The 21,894-nt window shown below is 37.9% G+C and overlaps 1 protein-coding gene across 5 annotated transcripts in view; it reads right to left on the bottom strand.

The window, feature by feature from the left end:
- DCC (DCC netrin 1 receptor) overlaps positions 1–21,894 on the bottom strand; it is an 845,500-nt gene that overhangs the window by 58,525 nt on the left and 765,081 nt on the right. For all 5 annotated transcript variants that reach the window (XM_086372410.1, XM_086372411.1, XM_086372412.1 and 2 more), the window contains exons 25-26: positions 9,702–9,857; positions 359–571 (exon numbers count right to left, since the gene is read on the bottom strand). In XM_086372410.1, coding sequence (XP_086228536.1) covers positions 359–571; positions 9,702–9,857 — 369 coding nt within the window. The remainder of the gene's footprint in view (positions 1–358; positions 572–9,701; positions 9,858–21,894) is intronic.

Here is a 21,894-nt window from a genome sequence, read left to right as displayed (position 1 = left end):
TTTTCACAGACTTCTGTACCTTGAACTCTAATTTTGCAGTCTAGCTTTAAATCTGACAACCCATGTAGCAGAAAGTCCAGTATTCTCTATTGGGCATATCTATAGCACATATTATAAGTACTGAACTGATATTCAGCATCAATGAATCACTTTCCAAAGGAATGAAAGGCACCAAATCAGCCAGCTGCTTATGAGGCAAATACTTAAAAGCTGCACCACAAAAATCAGCCAAAGACACGAGTGCACTGGGCACGTGATCAGCATCCGAAAGATACATCCGAGCCTTCTCAGGAAGCCTCAGCACTTACACAGAGCCACCAAGAACAAAGCTTCTAAATGCAGACAAATGGGCACTTACCTGACTGAGACAGAAGTGGTGTATAAGGGACTTTCGGTTCTATTGCACTCATTGGCGGAGGTAGCAAAGGGTTGGCGAAGCTGCGGAGGGGGTGAGTTGGACGAACACAGGCCGTGGGGATGGTTCTGCTGGGTGCCTCCTCACTGCTGGGATGCTCAGGCTGCGCTGGGGGCAACATGGGTGGCTGTTGGGTGGCTGGTCCTTCGCTCACCGCTGCAATAAACACAGTAGAAGCCACTCATTATTCCACAACAAAGTGGGCTTTCTCTAAGTCACTGGAATAGTTCAGAGAGTTGTGCCAGGATGTGGCCAATCTATTCTTCACATTTAAGAACATCTGCATCCCACTATCCTTTTGTGTTTATGGGATGTGTTAAGCACTGCCCCTTTAAACAGAAGAAACAGACCCAGTAGGAGAGGCCTGTATCTTCTAGGATGAATAGTAAAAGATACACAGTGCTGACTGTATTGCCTGAATTGTCTGGGCCCTGCAATCATAAGTGATGGAGCGAGAAGAGAGAGTTATTTCTCCTTTCATAAGTAGCAATGTCAGTGAAATTCAATGTACCAAACCAGGCTACAGCTGCATTATTATCTACTAGCCAATATGCCAATTTTTCTGTGATTTAAACATGCCATGTCAGCTATCAAACACAGCAGAGTTACCGGGTGCTCAAGGCATTGCTAATAAAATGATGCAAATAATAACCATTGTCGTTATCTTCTGAAACAAAATAGATGCCCATCAATCTAAGAAGTTACATGCGAGATGACTTCGCTGAAACAAGTTGCCTGAATGCAGAATTGCAGTTTTTCCCCTTTGGTAGCAAACCTTGTAATTTTCATTCAGATTACTATGGTTGAAGAGGCTTCACATAGTTGTTTGTGACAGCCTTTGGCTATTTGGACACTTTTGTGTGTAGAAACACACCTTTTTCTCCAAAGAACACAGTTGAGTTGTACTAAAATATTGGCCAGGCAGTTTTTCATGCTAAGAACACTGTGATTTGACTTTGTGCATTCATCTTCAGTCAACAGATCCAAGTTAAATTGAAAATGAACAGAGCTTCATAGTAGGTATAAGTGTGGATCAAAGAAGAATATTTCTGATTATTTCTTAAGAAAGTACTATTGGGTAAAGGTGGAAAAAAATGCAGCAATAGAAGATAATCTCTTACCTTTGAAAGAGAATTTCTAAGCAGGTAATATCTCAAGATAATTAGTTTGTGAGATAATTCTGAGACACCTCTCTGGGAGGCTCAGTGAGGTCAGCAAAGGGCAGAGGAGACAGAAAATTTGATAATGCTGAAGGGGGTGGAGATTAAAGATATAAAAGATATGCAACAGTGAAATGTGCCTGTAGAAGGCATTTGATATTAAAGCTCATTTTTCTATATTCAAAAAGGATTAGAGGTCCTCTGGGTCACTGAGCAGGCTTCAGGCTTACCCCATTCAAAGATGGAGGAGGAAAGACACAGGGTTGGCCAAGGACAGATGTAGCCACGTAGCACTCGGAACCAGAAAATGGGCAAAGACTTGATAAAATATTTCTTCAAATTAGGAAAATGTAATCAAGCAAACTAGATAGAACTCTGATGGCAAGCAGAGTCTGAAGAGTGGTACCTTATCTCTATGCTAGGATGTCTTATCAAATATGGACATGTATGTATGTGCATATATAATCTCAAGGTTAAAGTGTGGGGCTGTAAGGAAAACATTAAGGTGAGTCTTCGGTGATGCTGGTTCTCAAAGACAAAAGGGAAAGGGACCTTCAGGTAGATGCTAAAAGGAGCTAAACTGCTTTCAAGAATGTAAAGGGAAAGAGGAATATGCGTGTAACTTGTGTTCCATCAGGATGGTATAATTAGGTGACTGAGAATATAGTTTTAGAGACAAAGAAAATTATGCAGGTTTTACTCTGGACTCATATTTAATCTAAAGGAATAAATGGTCAATTGCCCAAATAAAAATACAGTATCTCTTAGATTTAGATTGAGAGAAGCAGCTGCAGGAACCAACGATGAGGTCTTTCTTTTATTACCAAAGGGCTAGTTTTTATTAAAGGGTCCTTGTCATCATATTAGGGGTTTCCCCAATGGCTCAGTGGGTAAATAATCCACCTGCAATGCAGAAGGCACAGGAGATGAGGGTTCAGTCTCTGGTTCAGGATGATCCCCTGGAGGAGGAATTGGCAACCCACTCCAGTATTCTGACCTGGAGAATTGCATGGACAGAGGAGCCTGGTGTGCTACAGTCCATGGGGTCACAGAGTCAGACACAACTAGCATGCATGCACATCAGATTAAAAATGCCTCTCCATGAGAAGAAATTTCACGATTTTTCTCAGAAATCTGCTGTAATTCTATTGAAGATGGATTGCAGTAAATCTATATCATATTTCTAAAAACTGCTTTAGTCTTTACAGAGATAGTAATATTTTTTGATATCTTTTTTCTTCATTCCTTCCTTCATATTTTTTCTTTTCTATTTCTTCTACATTTTTTAAATGAAAGAGAGCTATATTAAAATATTATTATGATCATAGGTTTGATAAAACTTTGCATTTTTTTAGTCTTCTAAAATTTAGTTACTTAAAAACTTCAGGCTTCTCATGAATTCTGTTGACTTCATTGAATTTTGCAGGTGGGCACTACCATTCCTCTTCTCTTTAACATATTTGAAAATAAAAATGCTGAGTTCCCAAGTTTTCAGTTGGCTACTGTGATTCCCACTGGGAACGTCACAGTCTTGTTCTTGGCACCAAGGGAAGTAATAATGGTTTGGTACCACTGGACCAGCTCTTTAGCAAAATCAATGTTTCATGCCATGGAGTGAAGAGGAGAGCGCCTAACCTCATGTGCTAGGTGGGAATGAGAGGGTCCAGCCTTAAGATTGAATGTATCAATAATGCACAAAGGATTGTTTTTTTTTGTTCAAAATGTTAATTTTGCTTAATACCTAATACAATGGCAAAGTATAGGTTTTCCATAGGTGATTCATAATACTTACATTTTGCATAGAGCAAAAAAAAAAAAAAAGTGCCTTTTAGAATTGGCTGACATTTAAGGCAGTGAAGAAACTCTCCAGCAAACACAACAGCAACTGCTCCACTGGAGAAAGCTCTCATTTCATCTGAGCCTGTTTGGCCAGTTCAGGTGCCAGCTTCCGGACACCTAAGTGAAACAGACTGGTGCTCTGACATGACGTTTAGCCGTGCTAAGAGCTCCAAAAGCAAAGAAAACCTCCTTTCGCTCACAAAGTGCAGCCTCCCTGAAATTCACAGACTAAAGTGAGAATCAAATAGGTCCTGGCAAGGCACTCATTTTCAAATGAGATACTAGGAATTCATTGTGCAAATAGCATACAGTTATACAGCAGAGTCAAATCTCAAGGCAATTTATAATAATTAATGTCAACACATAAATAATTGCTACAAAATAACTGGCAAAAGTATTGTAAAAACAGAAATGAGGATTTTCCTTCTATCTCAGATTGCCTTGAAAGAAATATAGCAGATGAATAACTAAACAAAGACACTTCAAGACATGAACCAAATTCACTCAATCTCAGAAGAACAACATCATGCAGTAATCCTGGGTAACCCCAATTCCTTATAGCTAGTTTTGTTTTTTTTTAAGACCCTAGAGAAAGATCCAAGAACTCCACTGTTCTGGTTTTATTGATGGCAAGTTCCATCTATTAACTGATTTCCAATCTGGGAGAGAGGCGCGGGAGAACGACAACCTGGAGAAAGGAGACTGGTGTTCTCACTGAGACAATGCCAACACTGAAGACAGCAGTGGGCATCATTGCCTCTAGCACCTGTTCCAAACGGGAGGAAATGGAGGCCCCAATTTTATACTGACTTGTAGAAAAGAGATCTACAGATGATTGTTTGAAGTTTTCAAAATACATCTCTTTTTGTTGTTCCCCCGCGGCCAGTTCCTTTGCCCACGGATGTGAAGAGCAAAACTGAAGCTATTAAAAGGAAGAAGAAATATTTGTCCATCACAATTGTATAAACCTTTCTGCGTGGATCACCGAATATGTGTTATGCAAATGCACTGTATCCTATATCTTTCCATTTGTTATGGGAGGGGAGAAATTCAGCTTTATTAGTGTCCTTTTTGGGGGCAGGGATTTAGTGAGTCTCTCAAACTCAAAGGTCTTTGTGATAACTTTTGAGAAAGGAGAGTTGCTCCATTTCCCACAGTCAAAATGTTTCTTTTCCTACGTGTGCCTTTTGCTGTTTTTCAAGGTGACTAATAAGACATCTCCAGCCAGAGACATGAAATGTTTTCTGCTTGAGACAGAACTGGGATGTTTAGTGTTCTCCAAGGCATTTAGAAACTGATACTGAATGGATGGAAGTTAACTGTTTCTGACAGTGATTTAGAGAATACTTAGTTTCCTAGAAAAGAGGATGCTTGTTTTATGTATTTCTTTTCAAAGCAATCACGTGGAAACACATATCAGTTCCTATCCCTTTCGCATTGCACATAGCTTTGGTCAAAAAAAAATACTTGAAGAAGGACTGAATATATCTTATATTTAAAAAAATCTATGGTATCTTGGCCAGGAGTAGACTGTCAATGCCTTTTGATTTTAGACGAGGTTCACGAATTATTAAACACAAAATTCTGTTAGGAATCCTTAATTTGCATAAATTCATATAATACATGATCTATTTTATGTTCATATTATATGTTATGTAATAGTAATAGAATTTTAAATGTATTTAATAATATTACTTTTAAGCAAATTAAAATAAAAATCAACTAAGGAGACTACATTTTTCTCCCTTCCTGCTTGCCCTCCTTCCTTCCTTCCTCTTTCTCACTCCCTACTCCCCCGCTTCACCTTTTCATTGTAGAACAGACCTTAATTTTTAGAGCAGTTTTCAGAGTCATAACAAAATCGAGTAGAAGATACAGAGATTTGCCCTCTGACCCCAGGTACGCATAGCCTCGTCCACTGTCAAAATCCTGCACCACAGTGGTTTGAGACTAAACAAAGGAATAAACGAATCTGTGATCCTTAACCACAGGTGGAACGAAATTCTATACTAGTTCAGTTGTTTTCCTTTTCATTGAAATTTAACTTCTGGAATCCTTTTCCCCATGGTTTAATGAGACAGTTTTGCATGCTGTACCAGATCAGGAGAGAAAGGAAGGAGTCAATGGGATGTTGGGTTTTCAGAAGGAGATGATGCTTTTAAAAATGGAAAAGAATTTACGGGAACACCCACGAATGAAATAGTTAATTTCCAAAGTAGTGAACTTTGGCTATCTCAGTCTTGCTGGAATGAACAGATAAAGGCCATTCTGACACTTCCTTTTACAGTAAGAGAATATAAATGAACAATGAAGCAATGAGAAGAAAACTAAACTAAAACTGTAAACCTCTCTTCTCTTGGGGGTAGTGCAATTCAGAAATTGAAGAAGGGACTTGTGTGATCTGAATCCTTTGACTACAATTATCGTCCTAGTTGTTTTGGAATTCAGAAATTTGGAGGTGTTGGACTTCTCACACCTTTATTTAAATTCCTTCAATGTGGTCTGGAGGACTTTTTTTCTTTGAGTTTTTGCACACAACTCTATTCTCTAGACACGATGTGCAGTGAGAAGAAGAAAAATAAATCTAATTCTCTCTTGGCAGATTTTTGATGCCTTTTAATTCTAACCTTGCTACATCTAGACAATTTATGATTTCTTAGAGCTGTCCCTGTTGGCTTGGAAAAAATATAGCTACTCCACAAATATATTTTATTGCTGTTACCATCTTATCTATTACGAAATATCCTATCTCACAGGAGATGCTGAGTCACCTGTTCGTAACTAAGAGAAGAATGCCATAAAATCGATTTTAAAATGCTGTGCTTGAAGGGGAAAAAAGCCAAATAGCACAGGAAAAATCACCAGGGTGCATATAATAGCTTGAGAATCTCTCTCCATTTGTACATTCTTTGAAACAAATACTACTCTCAGGATACAAAATCAATATACAGAAATCAGTTGCATTTTGATATACTAACAACAGACTATCAGAGAAGTTAAGAAAACAATCTCATTTACAGGAGCATCAAAAAGAACAAAATACTTAGGAATAAATTTAACTGAGGAAGTGAAACAGTTGTATACTGAAATCTACTACTTTGATAAAAGAAATTGAACAAGCCACAAAAAATGGAAAGATAGTCTGTGTTCATGGGTTGGAAGAATTAATATTGTTAAAACTACTACCCATAGCCATCTATATATTCAATCAATCCCTACTGTAATCCCAATGTAATCTTTACAGAAATAGAAAAAGAAAAAAAAAAACAAAACTAAAATCTGCATGGAACTTATGAACCAAAAGTAAACCTAAGAACAAAGCTGGAGGCACCATAGTTTCTGATTTCAAGCTATACTACAAAACTATAGTAATTAAAACAGTATAGTATTGGCCTAAACACAGACACAGACCTCAGGGACAGAACTGCGAGCCTAAATATATCCCCAAGTATAAAATCAACTAATATTTAAAAAGAAATCCAATAATACACCAAGGGAAGGGAGCAGTCTCTTCAATAAAAGGTGCTGGGAAAACTGAATAATAGTCACTGTGAGTGAGTGAACCTGAACCCTTATCTTGTACCATATTCAAAAATAAACTGGATTAAAGACTTGAACATAAGACCAAGAACTGTAAAACTCCTGGAAGAAAACTTAGACATTGATCTTGGCAATGATTTTTTTTTTGGTTTGATACCAAAAGCAAAGGCAACAACAGCAACAATAAGTAAATGGAACTATATCCAATTAAAATGTGGCTATAAAGAAAGAAAATGAAAAGGTAAGGGAAGGAAATTCTTACAAATCAAATATCTGATTAACTGGTTAATATCCAAAATATACAAAAACTCACACAACTCAAAAACAAAAACACAAACACCATGATTAAAAAAGTGCGCAGAGGAATTGAATGGACATTGTTCCAAAGAAGATATACAAAAGACCAACAGATACATGAAAAGGTGCTCAACATTACTAATCACTAGGGAAATGCAAATCAAACGACAACAAGGTATCACCTCACCTCTGTTACCATGGCTAAAATAAAAAAGAGCTAAGTGTTTGTGAGGATGTGGAGGAAGGAAGACACTTTTGCACTGTTGGTGGAAATATAAAATGATGTAGCCACTATAGAAAACAGTATGCAAGTACCTTAGGAAATTAAAAATTGTACAATCATATAATCTAGCCATCCCACTTCTGCATACATAGGCAAAGGCAATGAAAACAGGATATCAAAGAGATTCTGCACTCCCATGCATTTCTTTTGCCAACTATTTTTAATATTATTTCTTTAATTTGGAGGATAATTGCTTTCCAGGTGCTTTCCAGGTGGCTCAGTGGTAAAGAATCCACCTGCCAATGCAAGAGATGCAAGTTCAATCCCTGGGTTTGGAAGATCCCCTGGAGAAGGAAATGGCAACCCACTCCAGTGTTCTTGCCTGGGAAATCCTGTGGACAGAGGAGCCTGGCAGGCTATAGTCCATGGGGTTGCAAAGAGTTGGATACAATTTAGCAACTAACACACACTTGCTTTACAATGTTGTGTTAGTTTCTGTGGTTCAACAGTGTGAATCAGCTGTAAGTATACTATACCATCTCCCTATTGAACCTCCCTCCCACACACCCCCAATTCCACCCCTCTAGGACATCACAGAGTACCGAGCTGAGCTCCCTGTGCTATATAGCAGCTTCCTATGAGCTATTTATTTTACATACTATATATATATCTATATATCTATCTATCTATATATATATATCTCAAAGCTATTCTCTCAATTCGTCCCATCCTCTCCTTCCTCTGCTGTGTCTGCAAGTCCATTCTCTACATCTGTGTCTCTATTCCTGCCCTGCAAATAGGGTCATCAGTACCATTTTTCTGGATTCCATATATATGTGTTAACATACAATATTTGTTTTCCTTTTTTTGACTTACTTCACTCTGTAAGTAAAACTAGATTCATTCATATCACTACAAATGACCCCATTTTGTTCCCTTTTATGGCTGAGATTCCCGTGCTTTTTGCAGCATAATTCACAATAGCCAAAGCATGGCAACAGGTAAGTTTTCATCAAGGATGAATGGGCAAAGAAGATGTGAGATACGTATAAAATGTATACACACACACATATATACTATTCAGCCATGAATAGGGCATTTACATTTGCAACAACATGGATAGACATTAAAGGCATTATGCTGAGTGAAATAAGTCAGATGGAGAAAGACAAACATTATATTTGGAATCTAAAAAAGCCAAACTCATAGACATAGAAACTAGGACAAGGTTTACCCGGGACTGGGAGATGAGGGAAGAAAGGACATATTTGGTCGGACTTATAGTGAGAAGATGAATAAATTCTGGGGATATAATGTATAGAATGGGCTTCCCTCACAGCTCAGTTAGTAAAGAATCTGCCTGCAAGCAGGAGACCTGGGTCGGGAAGAGCTCCTGGAGGAGGAGATGGCAACTCACTTCAGTATTCTTGCCTGGAGAATCCCATGGACAGAGGAGTGATTATAGTTAATGGTACTGTGTTAAACCCTCAGAAGTTGCTAAGAGAGTAACTCTCAAATGTTTTTACCACAAAAAAGAAATGCTCATTACGTGCCATGGATGGGGGTGCTGGCTAAGGTTACGGTGATTATCATTTTGCAACAGAGAAGTATATCAAATCAACACACACAACACACTGTTCAATGCCTACTATTCCCATTAAAGCTGGAAAAACACATACATAAAAACAGGTGAAATATTAGTCTGGAAAATTTTTTATTTCCAATAGTTATTTCTTAAAAGTTGAAAATGAAAAAGGTCTATCCATGGTGTTGCAAATGGCTGATTTAACTAAAGAAAGCTAAAACTTTCATACAGGTATTGGTTCATAAGGAAAATCAAAGAGACATCTTCAATTATTACAGACACTTAAGTGAGAATATGTTGGAGTTCAGTCACTCGCGTATTCACTTCCCGCTTAACAGAACACATTAATTTCCAGCACCCATCACGTTGCTGTTTTACTGGGCCCGTTCAGCTTTGTTTTCTCACAACTTTTCACATTGTCAGTGCAACAGACTGTGGAAAGACTCCTAGAAAATCAGTCCCAATACATGTTTAGGGTCCAAAAAACTGACCATGCTGAAAAAGAAAATTCTAGCACTCAGGTCACAGCTGAATCCCTCTTTACAAAGGATAAGAACATCAAAATGCTACACACTTGACAAGACTTTATTGATCTTATTCGTCTGTTCTCGGTAAAAAGAAAGGAAAATGCAATCCACTAACTTTTTCCTGCTCCGAAACCTCGGTCCGCTGACAGTGTTGGGAATGGCACAGGCCGGAGGGTGAACTGTGGGTGGGGGTATCCACACGTGGGTGATGGAAGGATTCCTGGGTACTGGGCACTTTCTAGGGTTGGCACAGGGATGGCACTCACGACAGCTGCAAAACAAAGGTGTTGTCGTTAATATTTTCAATCCCATGCATCCGCCGAACAAGCAAAAAGGAAATGGCTACGTTTTCACATGTTCAAATCCATGGATGCTCCTCATAGTTTCATGTAGGTTCCTTTACTTACCTCTCTTTCTAGAAAGTCCCTTTCTCACTTCAGAAAAGACAACTCACTCTTCAAGAATCTCACCAGCAAGAATTACCCTGAGGTTTAAAAGTTTTCATGGTTTCAAACAAAGAAGTGATTCATAGGCCACCTTACGGCTCCCTGGTCTTTATTTGGTTTAGTTTTGATTTCATCTTATTCTTTCTTCTAGGCAAAAATGATGATGTTAGAAACATTAGATTATTCAGAAATGGAATATATTATATACAGCGCACTAAAAAAGTGGGGATTTTCTATTAATTCTGTGAAGGAAAGTAAGGCTTTGGCGATCTATAGTCTGGAGAGAGAATATGAAAGTATACTCTAAATGCTCACACTAAGGATTTATATTTAATAGAAAATACTTCCAAGCAGCTGAAGTAGTACCACTTAGTGACACATTGATTTAAATGCAACTGAATGTTTTCTGAAATACCAAAACATGTTTGAAGTTACATTGGTCTAAACCTACAGATGATATCTTACACAATATTTTCTAGGTTTATTGAGCATTGTCCGATTCCATTGTTCAAATGCCTGTTCAGTGGTATCACATTATGAATTAGGTATTTGATTTAGGTCATACCTGAATGGTCTAGTGGTTTTCCCTACTTTCTTCAATTTAAGTCTGAATTTGGTAATAAGGAGTTCATGATCTGAGAAATAGTCAGCTCCCGGTCTTATTTTTGCTGACTGTATAGAGTGTCTCCATCTTTGGCTGCAAAGAATATAATCAATCTGTTTTGGTGCCATCACTTCATGGCAAATAGATAAGGAAACAGTGGAAACAGTGGCAGACTTTATTTTGGGAGGCTCTAAAATCACTGCAGATGGTGACTGCAGCCATGAAATTAAAAGACGTTTACTCCTTGGAAGAAATGTTATGACCAATCTAAATAGCATATTAAAAAGCAAAGAGATTACTTTGTCAACAAAGGTCCATCTAGTCAAGGCTATAGTTTTTCCAGTAGTCATGTATCAATGTAAGAGTTGGACTATAAAGAAAACTGAGCTCTGAAGAATTGATGCTTTTGAACTGTGGTATTGGAGAAGAGTCTTGAGAGTCCTTTGGACTGCAAGGAGATCCAACCAGTCCATCCTAAAGGAAATCAGTCCTGAATATTCATTGGAAGGACTGAGGCTAAAGTGGAAACTCCAATACTTTGGCCACCTGATGCAAAGAGCTGACTCATTTGAAAAGACCTTGATGCTGGGAAAGATTGAAGGCAGGAAGAGAAGGGGACGACAGAGGATGAGATGGCTGGATGGCATCACTAACTCAATGGACACGCATCTGAGTAAACTCTGGGAGTTGGTGATGGACAGGGAGGCCTGGCGTGCTGAAGTCCATGGGGTCACAAAGAGTCAGACCCGACTGAGTGACTGAACTGAACTGTATCATATTATGAAATACTTACTCTCAGTGTAAGTCAATCTTGATCTTATAAAATGTTTAGCATGTTCTACCTTTTATTAACAAAAAATAAAAATTAAGCTAGCTGCTGGAATGATCAATTTCAACAGCATATTCTTATCTAAAAAATTAATGAATTATTTATTTTATATTATGATTTTTTAATTTAGTTATACCCTAAGGCCAGTTGCTGAAGTTCAACATGGACAGCAGTGTACATTTATCAAAGTAAAATCTTTTTTTTTTTTAAATCACATTCCTTTACCTAGTAATTTCATCATCAAGATACAAATTACACTGCAGTATTGTTGGTTACAAACAGATTTTTAAAATATTTTGACTTAAAAATGCAGATTAATTACATGAAATACATAGCACTTTAAATTAAAAAGGTTCCTTCAAAATGACACATGTACCCCAAAATGTGTTCATTGCAGCACTAGCCAGGACATGGAGGCAATCTGGATGTCCATCGACAGATGAATGTATAAAGAAGATGTGGTACATATATGCAATGGACTATTACTTAGCCATAAAGAGGAATGAATTTAAATCAGTTGTAGTGAGGTGAATGAACCTAGAGCCTGTTATACAGAGTGAAGTAAATCAGAAACTGAAAAACAAATATCATATATTAACGCATATATATGGAATCTAGAAAAATGGTACTGATGAAGCTATTTGCAGGGAAGAAATGGAGACACACACCCGGAGAACAGCCAAGCGGACAGAGAGGGGAAGGCTAGGGTGGGGCGGATCGAGAAAACAAAACCGACATGGATACATTTCACCCGGGGCTCAGTGGTCAAGGATCCACCGGCAATGCAGGAGACCCAGGCTCAATCCCTGGGCCAGGAATATGCCCTGGTGAAGGAAATGGCAGCCCACTCCAGTATTCTTGCCTGGGGAATCCCATGGACAGGGGAGCTTGGCGTGTTACAATCCACAGGGTCACAAAGAGACACACTAAAGCAACTGAACACACACGCGTATATACTATCATGTGTAAAATAGATAGCTAGGGGGCAGCTTCTGTATAGCACAGGGAGCCCCCCGCCTGGTGCTCTGATAACCTAGAGGGCGGGAACGGGGGTAGGAGGGAGGCTCAAGAGGGAGGGGGTGTGTATATATATATATATATATATATATACACATATATATGTAAAACTGCATTTGAGAATTTAATTTCAGTATATTTATAACACTCCTTAAAGTGCATATTAACATGTTTAATTGAAAAATGAACCCAGGTCTTTTTTCAGATAGAAAGTTTTGACTGACTGTTTTGGTAATGAGGACTAACTCTTTTTTAAGGAGGTTAAGTAATGGGATGGGGAAACAGTGGAAACAGTGTCAGACTTTATTTTTGGGGGGGCTCCAAAATCACTGCAGATGGTCACTGCAGCCATGAAATTAAAAGACGCTTACTCCTTGGAAGAAAAGTTATGAGCAACCTAAATAGCAAATTGAAAAGCAGAGACATTACTTTGCCAACAAATGTTCGTCTAGTCAAGGCTATGGTTTTTCCTGTGGTCATGTATGGATGTGAGAGTTGGACTGTGAAGAAAGCTGAGAGCTGAAGAACTGATGCTTTTGAACTGTGGTGTTGGAGAAGACTCTTGAGAGTCCCTTGGACTGCAAGGAGATCCAACCAGTCCATTCTGAAGGAGATCAGCCCTGGGATTTCTTTGGAAGGAATGATGCTAAAGCTGAAACTCCAGGACTTTGGCCACCTCATGCAAAGAGTTGACTCATTGGAAAAGACTCTGATGCTGGGAGGGATTGGGGGCAGGAGGAGAAGGGGACGACAGAGGATGAGATGGCTGGATGGCATCACTGACTTGATGGATGTGAGTCTGAGTGAACTCCGGGAGTTGGTGATGGACAGGGAGGCCTGGTGTGCTGCGATTCATGGGGTCGCAAAGAGTCGGACACGACTGAGCCACTGAACTGAACTGAAGTAATGGGTGCTTTGTCTGAATCAAATAAGAATGTATATTAATGTTTTAATGGGATAAAATATTTTTTCAAAAACTTACATTTGTAAAGATATTTCAATGTTTTAAATCCTGTCTTAGTATATTGTATTATACGAAGTACCTCTAAGTGAATAAAACCTGTAGATATATGTCATGATACTTTTTACAGTTGTACCTCCTAGAAAATTAGAAAGCAGATAACTTGAATGATTAATCAATACTTGAATATAACTTTTCCTTCCAGAAAAATTAGAGGACATTATCTAGTTGTTAACTGAAATACTATTTAACTTTCTGGTTAAAACCCATTCCAGTACTCTTGCCTGGAAAATCTCATGGGCAGAGGAGCCTGTTGGGCTGCCGTCTATGGGGTCACACAGAGTCGGACACGACTGAAGCGACTTAGCAGCCGCAGCAGCAGAATTTAACTTCCTGTGAAAGTTCACAGAGCTGACAGTTGTATGCAATTCTGTGGGGAAGTGAATTGTAGGTATTAGTTAAAGGAAGAAAATGAGTGGTACAAACTTTTCTCTGCAAAAGGGAAACTTCCTAACGTATTGACACTTTGTAAATGGATGATGGTGGGTATCAAACGGCTATGGTGTTTTTATACTTTTGGCTTTATTTAAAAGAGTAGACTATCAGAAAAATTATGTATTTTGCAGATACTTAACCTATAATATTTAATTTTAAATACTGAATTAAAAACGTGTGTGGTAATACAAAGCTTTTCTAAATTATTTTTGGAAGGACTTCAATGAAAAATTCAGACTAACTGATATATAACATCATAAATAAAGATGTTATAATTTAATAGATAAGATATTTTATAAAAGTAGATTGTGGCTATATAAACACATGAACAGAGTTTAGAAAAAGGAAAAGAAATAAAATGAGAAGGGAACCGTCGAAAAGAATTAGAAATTCAAACCAGATTCCAGCCAAAATAATGATAAATTCCCTCAAGGAAAAGGTTATCATTTTGTAGTCTTTGTGTCTGTCATAGTACAGTTCTGGAGATACTTCATATTTTTCAAGTGAGTTAACAAGAGAGATTTTCTAGAAATATTTATAAATCTGTCATTTTAACCCACTGGAGATTTTTCACATGATTTCATGTATGTATTATTTTGTTTCCTGGTGTGTATAGTTACTACGTTACTACAATGACAATAATAGTAATAGATTTGAATACATTTGCAAATAAAAATCATATAATAACAAAGTCTGTATTCCTATGACTCAAAATTTCACTCTCTGAAGCAGTTAATTGAATTCATACATCTTACCAATCAAAATGAGATTACTATACAGTCATTAAGGTTGACTGCCAAATTGCAAAGCTTTTCCTGTGTTGACAATTTTTACTCATAAATAAATGTGACAATAATAGTCTCCCTTAAAAGTAGAAAGCACCCACTTGACAAACTGTGCACATTCTAATCAATATTGTTATCTGAATTTAACCAATATTTTACAACGCAGTTAGAAAAAGAATGTCATAAATATCTTCCAGTTGGTGCTGAATAAATTTGAATAGAGAAACATAAAATAATTTGGCAAGCCGCAGATTCTGTATAAGTTAGAGAACAGAGAGAACCCAAGAGACTAAATTCATATTCCAGCTCCAAGTCTCTCATTACTTAAGAAAAGAAATTTTACTTTCTATGAGTTTTGCATTTTGACTACTGACCTGAGTACAAAAGGTTTGCAAATAATAAAAGTTCTTTTACAAAAACAATAAATCTGTTGTATGTCTCAGCAACTCAGAAATTTGCATTGTTCTATTTCCCTCACATGAATAGACTAGTCAGTATTCCAAAGCTTTGGTTTTGAAGTTTTCTAATCCATGATTCATTTCTAAAATAGAACAGACAGCTACCCTTACTTATAAAACAGTTGTTGCAAAACTAATCATTCTGAAATAAGTTGGACCTAACACTGTGTATTGAAGTGCATTTTTGTATTTTCAATTACACGTCAGTTTTGAGAGCCAGAAACACACACCTACACAGACACGTCCTCACAGTACAATTCAAGGCATTCACTGCCCTGCTCTGCTTATGCAAAACAGCTCAAAGAGTGATATCATCAAATATTTTCAATAAATCTCTGCCTTGCGGCCAACTATGACAAGAAATCTGTTCTGACACAGCTTGCTGACAACTGGATTTATCTCTCATACTGACGCATAAAGATTTTTCAAGTAGAAACTCCCTCACCACCAAATTACTTAGTTTCCTGAACAGGGCACATTGATATTCAAAAACTTTAAACAACATTTACAAAAATGTTAGTGTTAAACACGAACTACAGGAAATCTAAAAATACAGATTTTATTTTTAAAGTTATTAAGAAATAAAGCTCTCTATAGGTACTTCTCCCCATGATACTTGACAATTTGAGAGATTTGTTGAGGAGGAGAGGTGAACAGACGAGTAAAGATAATATTTTAAAGTGCAAAGAGCTTAAGTGACATGATTTCGCACTCTGCCTCTCTTTAGCGTTTCTTTTTGGCAATGGCCTACATATAATCTGGACTATTCGGAACTGTAGTTTCCATCACCCTTGATAAATACTCTCCTTCACATTTTCAGGTGTCCTTTGACAAGCAATTGTCACTGGAGGCCAGCCACAAGTATCCACAAATTCCTACTTGAGGAAAATAGTGAACATTCACAACGACACGTTCTGCAGTTATTCTTAAAATAGTGGTAAAGGGCCCGAACACTAGGTCAGACTGCCTGGGTTCATTATCTAGTTCTGCCAGTTGATAGGGAAACAATGCCACAGCCAACATCGAAGACAGTGCCCGTTGATTCTCTCTTCATGTATTCACATCCTTGTTGGAGTTCCCTGCCACAATTCATCCAGATTGGTCTGGTGACCAAAGAGTGCAATGGAAGTGATGGTATGTCACTTTCAAAAATAGGTTAAATGAGATTCTTTCTCATTCTCTTTTCCCCTCTCGCTCTCTCTGATGGTTCACTCTGGAGGAAGCCAGGAGTCATGTCTTGAGGACCCTGAGCTTGAACTGCCTGGCTAAATCATTCCTGGATTCCTGATGCTCAGAAGCTACTGAAAAAATAAATGGCTGTTTTCTGTTGCTACATTTTGAGGTAATTTGTTAGGTAATAGTAGGTAACTGGGAGAAGGCAATGGCACCCCACTCCAGTACTGTTGCCCAGAAAATCCCATGGATGGAGGAGACTGGTAGGCTGCAGTCCACGGGGTCGCTAAGAGTCAGACACGATTGAGCGACTTCACTTTCATTTTCCACTTTCATGCATTGGAGAAGGAAATGACAACCCACTCCAGTGTTCTTGCCTGGAGAATCCCATGGATGGAGAAGCCTGGTGGGCTGCAGTCCATGGGGTCGCACAGAGTCGGACACGACTGAAGCGACTTAGCAGCAGTAGGTAACTATACATTCACATGAGAGGGTATGTAAATCTATTTCCTGTTTTTTTCATCAGTAAAGTGGAGATCATCGTGGTACCAACATTAGGATGTGGTTCTGAGGATTAAAGACAGCACCCACCTACAAGTGCAGCAGGGTGGAAATGTTGGTTATTGACATTAATTTCTCCTGAGTCCCAACAGATCTGCCTCAAGACTGAGCTGAATAACATTTAATAAAAAATACTGTTTAAAACAACCTTATCTATGACTTTGTGGTGATGGTATCATGGGTGAATGCACGTCTAAACTTACTAGACTATGTACATTAAATATGTACAGTTACACACATAAATTATATCTAAATAAAACTGTTCAATGATAAATAAAATTTTAAAAAATATGACCACTTAAAATATAAGTCAAAAATTTCCAAAGATATTGAAAACTGTTTGAGTTCTGCACTCAAGTGACTAAAGCAGATAGTGAAGGTGGGGAAGAAAATGCTGGCTCTCGTAGTTAACGTTCTAGAAAGGCCCCCAACCAGTAACCATAGCAGCATCCAAGCTATCCTTAAAACAAAACTGTATGCTTTCTTCTGCCTCAGTCTTTTTAAACACCATCTAATTTAAGTTTTTGAAACTTCTAGCTTCTTTAGAGGCTGATCTTACATTTTTTCCTTCAAATATTTACAAGGAAATAAAAAACTGAAAAAAAAAAAAAGAAATTCAAGAGATTTTTACTTAACAAACTCACACAGTGAATTATTAAAATTGTACAGCTGATGTGATCCTACAGGGTATCTGCTTCCATTTCTATTTTACCTAGATCTATTCTTCGCCTCTCCTCAGGCATTTTACAGCAGCAGAAAACACAATATGAGAATGGAAAAGGAATCTTTCCAAGGCAGAATAATTAGGATGCATGGAATAATAAAACACTGAAAGTGTAAGAAAAGCTGCCATCGCTCCAGGTACTGCTCTCAGTCAAAGAAGCTGCTCACCAAGGCTGTACCTTACTTCCTAGGAGCAGTCTGCCTCAAAGACTACAGAACCTCCCCCACCCCCGCACCTCATCTGGGACAACCTAGAAGGATAATTCCAGCACCAGAGCAATCTGTACTGTCAATTGAGGCCTCCATCAAACTTTTGGGTTGGCCAAATAGTTTTTCCATATGCCAACCAGCAAGGAGATCAAACCAGTCAATCCAACAGGAAATCAACCCTAAATATTCACCAGAAGGACTGATGCTGAAGCTCCAATACTTTGGCCACCTGATATGAAGAATCAACTCATTGGAAAAGACCCTGATGCTGGGAAAGACTGAAGGCAGGAGAAGAGGGTGAAAGAGAATGAGATGGTTGGGTGGCATCATCAATTCAATGGACACGAATTTGAGCAAACTCCAGGAGATAGTGAAGGACAGGAAGCTTGGTGTGCTATACTCCATGGGGGTCTCAAAGACTTGGACACGATTTACAAAGTGAATGACGATAACAATACCTGATTAGTTTACTATCTCCCTCTCAGCAATCCTGTACCCTTTACCCTCACAGGTGTTACTCCTAAAGGAACTTGCTAATAAATCTCCTGTTTTCCAATCTCTTTTCAGAGTCTGATTCCTGGAAACTCAGCATATGACTTTCCTTCAGTTCAGTTGCTCAGTCGTGTCCAACTCTTTGCGACCCCATGGACTGCAGCACGCCAGGCCTCCCTGTCCATCGCCAACTCCTGGAGTTTGCTCAAACTCATGTCCATTGAATCAGTGATGCCATCCAACCATCTCATCCTCTGTTGTCCCCTTCTCCTCCCACCTTCAATCTTTCCCAGCATCAGGGTCTTTTCCAATGAGTCAATTCTTTGCATCAGGTGGCCAAAGCATTGGAGTTTCAGCTTCAGCATTAGTGCTTCCAATGAATATTCAGGACTGATTTCCTTTAGGATGGACGATTGGATCTCCTTACAGTCCAAGGGACTCTTAAGAGTCTTCTCCAGGAGACTAATTTATAGTAAGAAAATCACATAAAATTATTTTTGGCCACTGTAAAAATACTCACTTTTTGCCACAGTTTTATAAGAAAGAGCACCAGACTGGGGAAATCAGAATATCTGGATTCTTCTCCTGTCTATGCTATTAGCTACTATGCTTCTCATAGGCATCAGCTTGCTTAGCTGTGAAGTGTGTTCTGGGGTAAGAAGTAACATATGCCACCTAATATTTTCAACCAAAAAGCATAACCTCAGACAAATAAACAGGTTTTGTACTTCAATGAAATTAAATGCCATTTCATGTGAATTTTAAGAACTAAAAAACACTTCAGATAGTTTATATTTTATCTGGTAGTTATCATTTTGCAGAACATGGTGAGAAATGTCAAGGAAGAGGGGGGAAATAATCTTACAAAAATAGAGATTATAAGTGGAACAGCAAGCATCTTTATACGTGTGACTGGAAACCCAAACTATGCTATGATGTAGTTTATACAAGACCTGATACACTAGTAAATCCAAATAGTTGCAAGTGGGCCATCAGTACATGCATCTACCATTCTGAATGAAATCATAACTCTGTCAAGATACAAATCTACAAGTTTTTCAGCCTAGTTAGCTAAGGCCCATCAATCATGTCAGTTGCAAAGAATCTATTTTATTTATCAGAAAGTCTAAGAATTAATTTTAAAATCAACTTGGATTATATGCTGAAATAAATTTTCTCTTGTTAGATAGAGTTTAACCAACTGAGTTTGGAGCCAACAAAGAATGTAATGCAACAAAGATTTCAAAAGGTCTATATTCTACTGACTCTTCATTTCTAACTGAAGTTTTATTTAAATATAATATGCATATTTATAGTCCCTTGGACAGCAAGGGGATCAAACCAGTCAATCTTAAAGGAAATCAATCCTTAATACTCACTGAAAGGACTGATGCTGAAGCTCCAATAGTTTGGCCAATAGCTGGCTCATTGGAAAGACCCTGATGCTGGGAAAGATTGAAGGCAGAAGGAGAAAGGGTGCCAGAGGATGAGATGGTTGGATGACATCACCAAATCAATGGATATGAAGTTGGGCAAACTCTGGGAGACAGCGAGGGACAGGGAGTCCTGGTGTGCTGCAGTCCTTGGGGTCAAAAAGAGTTGGACACAACTTTGCAACTGAACAACAGTAATACATATTGAAAACTAAATATCGTCAGTACTGCTCAGTGATTTTTCAGGGTGAAATGTCTTCTGACCATCATCCAGGCCATGAAAATGGAACGTTATCAGAAGCTGCTCCATGTTCCCTTCTGGTAACTAACCACCTCTCATTAAGAGTAACTACTCTTTTGAATTCTAACCCCATAGGTTACTTTGCCTGTTTAAGATTTACATAAATTGAATCATACAGATGAATTACATTTCTGTTTTGCAGGAGTACATCTGTGAGAGTCTCCATATTGTTTGTACCATTTTAGCTTTTCCGTGTTCATTGCTACATGGTAGTCCATTGTGTGAATACGTTATATACATTACCAAGTCATGACAAGCAGTATTCCCCAACGTATTCTTATACATGTCTTTTGGTGAGCATATTAGGCATTTCTGCTAGATATACACCCAAGAACAGAATAAATCTAGGTATGGAACTGTTGAGTCAGAGTGTCCCTATGCATTTTATAAATGTATTTAACTGCTGAAAATTACATATACGCATGCTTTATAGAATAGTTTTCAAATTAATAAAACTAATACATTTCTAACTACTAATTTACTAATTTTAAACTAATTAAAGTAATAAATTACTTGTCATTTTAGGGCCTGCATTCATGTAAGACACTAGGAATAAGAGAAGTCGTGCTTTAGCCATCGAGCAAGTCAGAGCTTGAGATGACAGCATGAGGGGGTAGGGTGAAGCCAACAGACTGAGCACAAGCGTTGGGTTCAGACTCTCAGAACTTTGGTTTGCATGTTTGTAAACTGGAGATGCTAGAGTCAAACAAATTATTTTTAAAAATGAATACAAATAATATAAGGCATCTTTGTCCTTAGAAAAGAAGCACATCATACAGACTCATGGAAGGAAGGAAGTTTGTTAAGCTAAGACTATTTCCCATCTGTAAAATCAGGATAAACTCAACACATGAGAGTATTGGGAGGAGTAAATGACATATGAATTAGAAAGGTATTTAGCTAGTGAATAATATTTAGAAGTTCTCAACACTTGTTATATTTCATTACATTTCTCTTTCTTTCTAAGCTCGTTAGTTCTTGTTGAATGTAAACAATTTTAACTGCCTTTAATGTATCAAGTTTTTATTTGAAGATATTCTATTAGAACTGCTAAAAAAAGAGCCTTAAACCCTGATGTGTTATGAACACAAGGCCTTCTTATAATACGTTTATTTTTTTCATCTAGTCATTTATTTGACAGATACTTAGCAAGTACCAATTTTATGCTAGATATTGAGTTAAACAATGTGTGAATATGAAGAAGAATTAGCTGCATCCCCTCCCTATCATGTAATACACAATCTGTTAGAGGAGGGAAGATTTGGACTTGAATACCTAAGTATATGAGGCAGTACTCTGAGGAATTAATTCCACAAAAGTGTTAAAAAGAGAGACTATTCAAACATGAGAAAAGAAGCCCTCATTTCTGGGTGTAGTAATCAGAGAGGAAAGAATTCATGAGAGCATTAATACCTCTCTGGTCTTTGAAAGATTCACAGATCTCTATTAGTTAGAGATGGCTACCAAGTCATTCCATAAGGGGGAAAAAAAAATGTGTTCAGAAGGAAAATCAAATAAACAACAATGCATATTTGTGAACTGGTGATTGGTCTGGCTTGGCAAGGGTGTCTAACATAGCAACAGGAGACTAGAAATACAGACTTACATCTGGTATACACAGGGTTTTTTTTTTTTTTTTTTTCTTGGAAGACAGTGAGGAGCCATTGGGAAAATTTATGGAGTAGAATGCCATATTTAAGTTGTTTTAGGAAGAAATTTGGCAAGCAGGATACAAAGACATTTAGAAGGTACTACAGAGAGGAGGAAGATTAATTATAAAGCTGTTTTGACAGTTCAGGGGTAAGGCCATAAAGAGAAGA

Source organism: Bos grunniens, chromosome 24 (genome assembly GCF_055505025.1).
Source record: "Bos grunniens cultivar Pamir isolate PY7600 chromosome 24, Bosgru_T2T1.0, whole genome shotgun sequence".
NCBI lineage: Eukaryota > Metazoa > Chordata > Mammalia > Artiodactyla > Bovidae > Bos > Bos grunniens.
The sequence above is the reverse complement of the archived record's forward strand: the minus strand, read 5'-3'. Positions and strand labels throughout refer to the sequence as shown.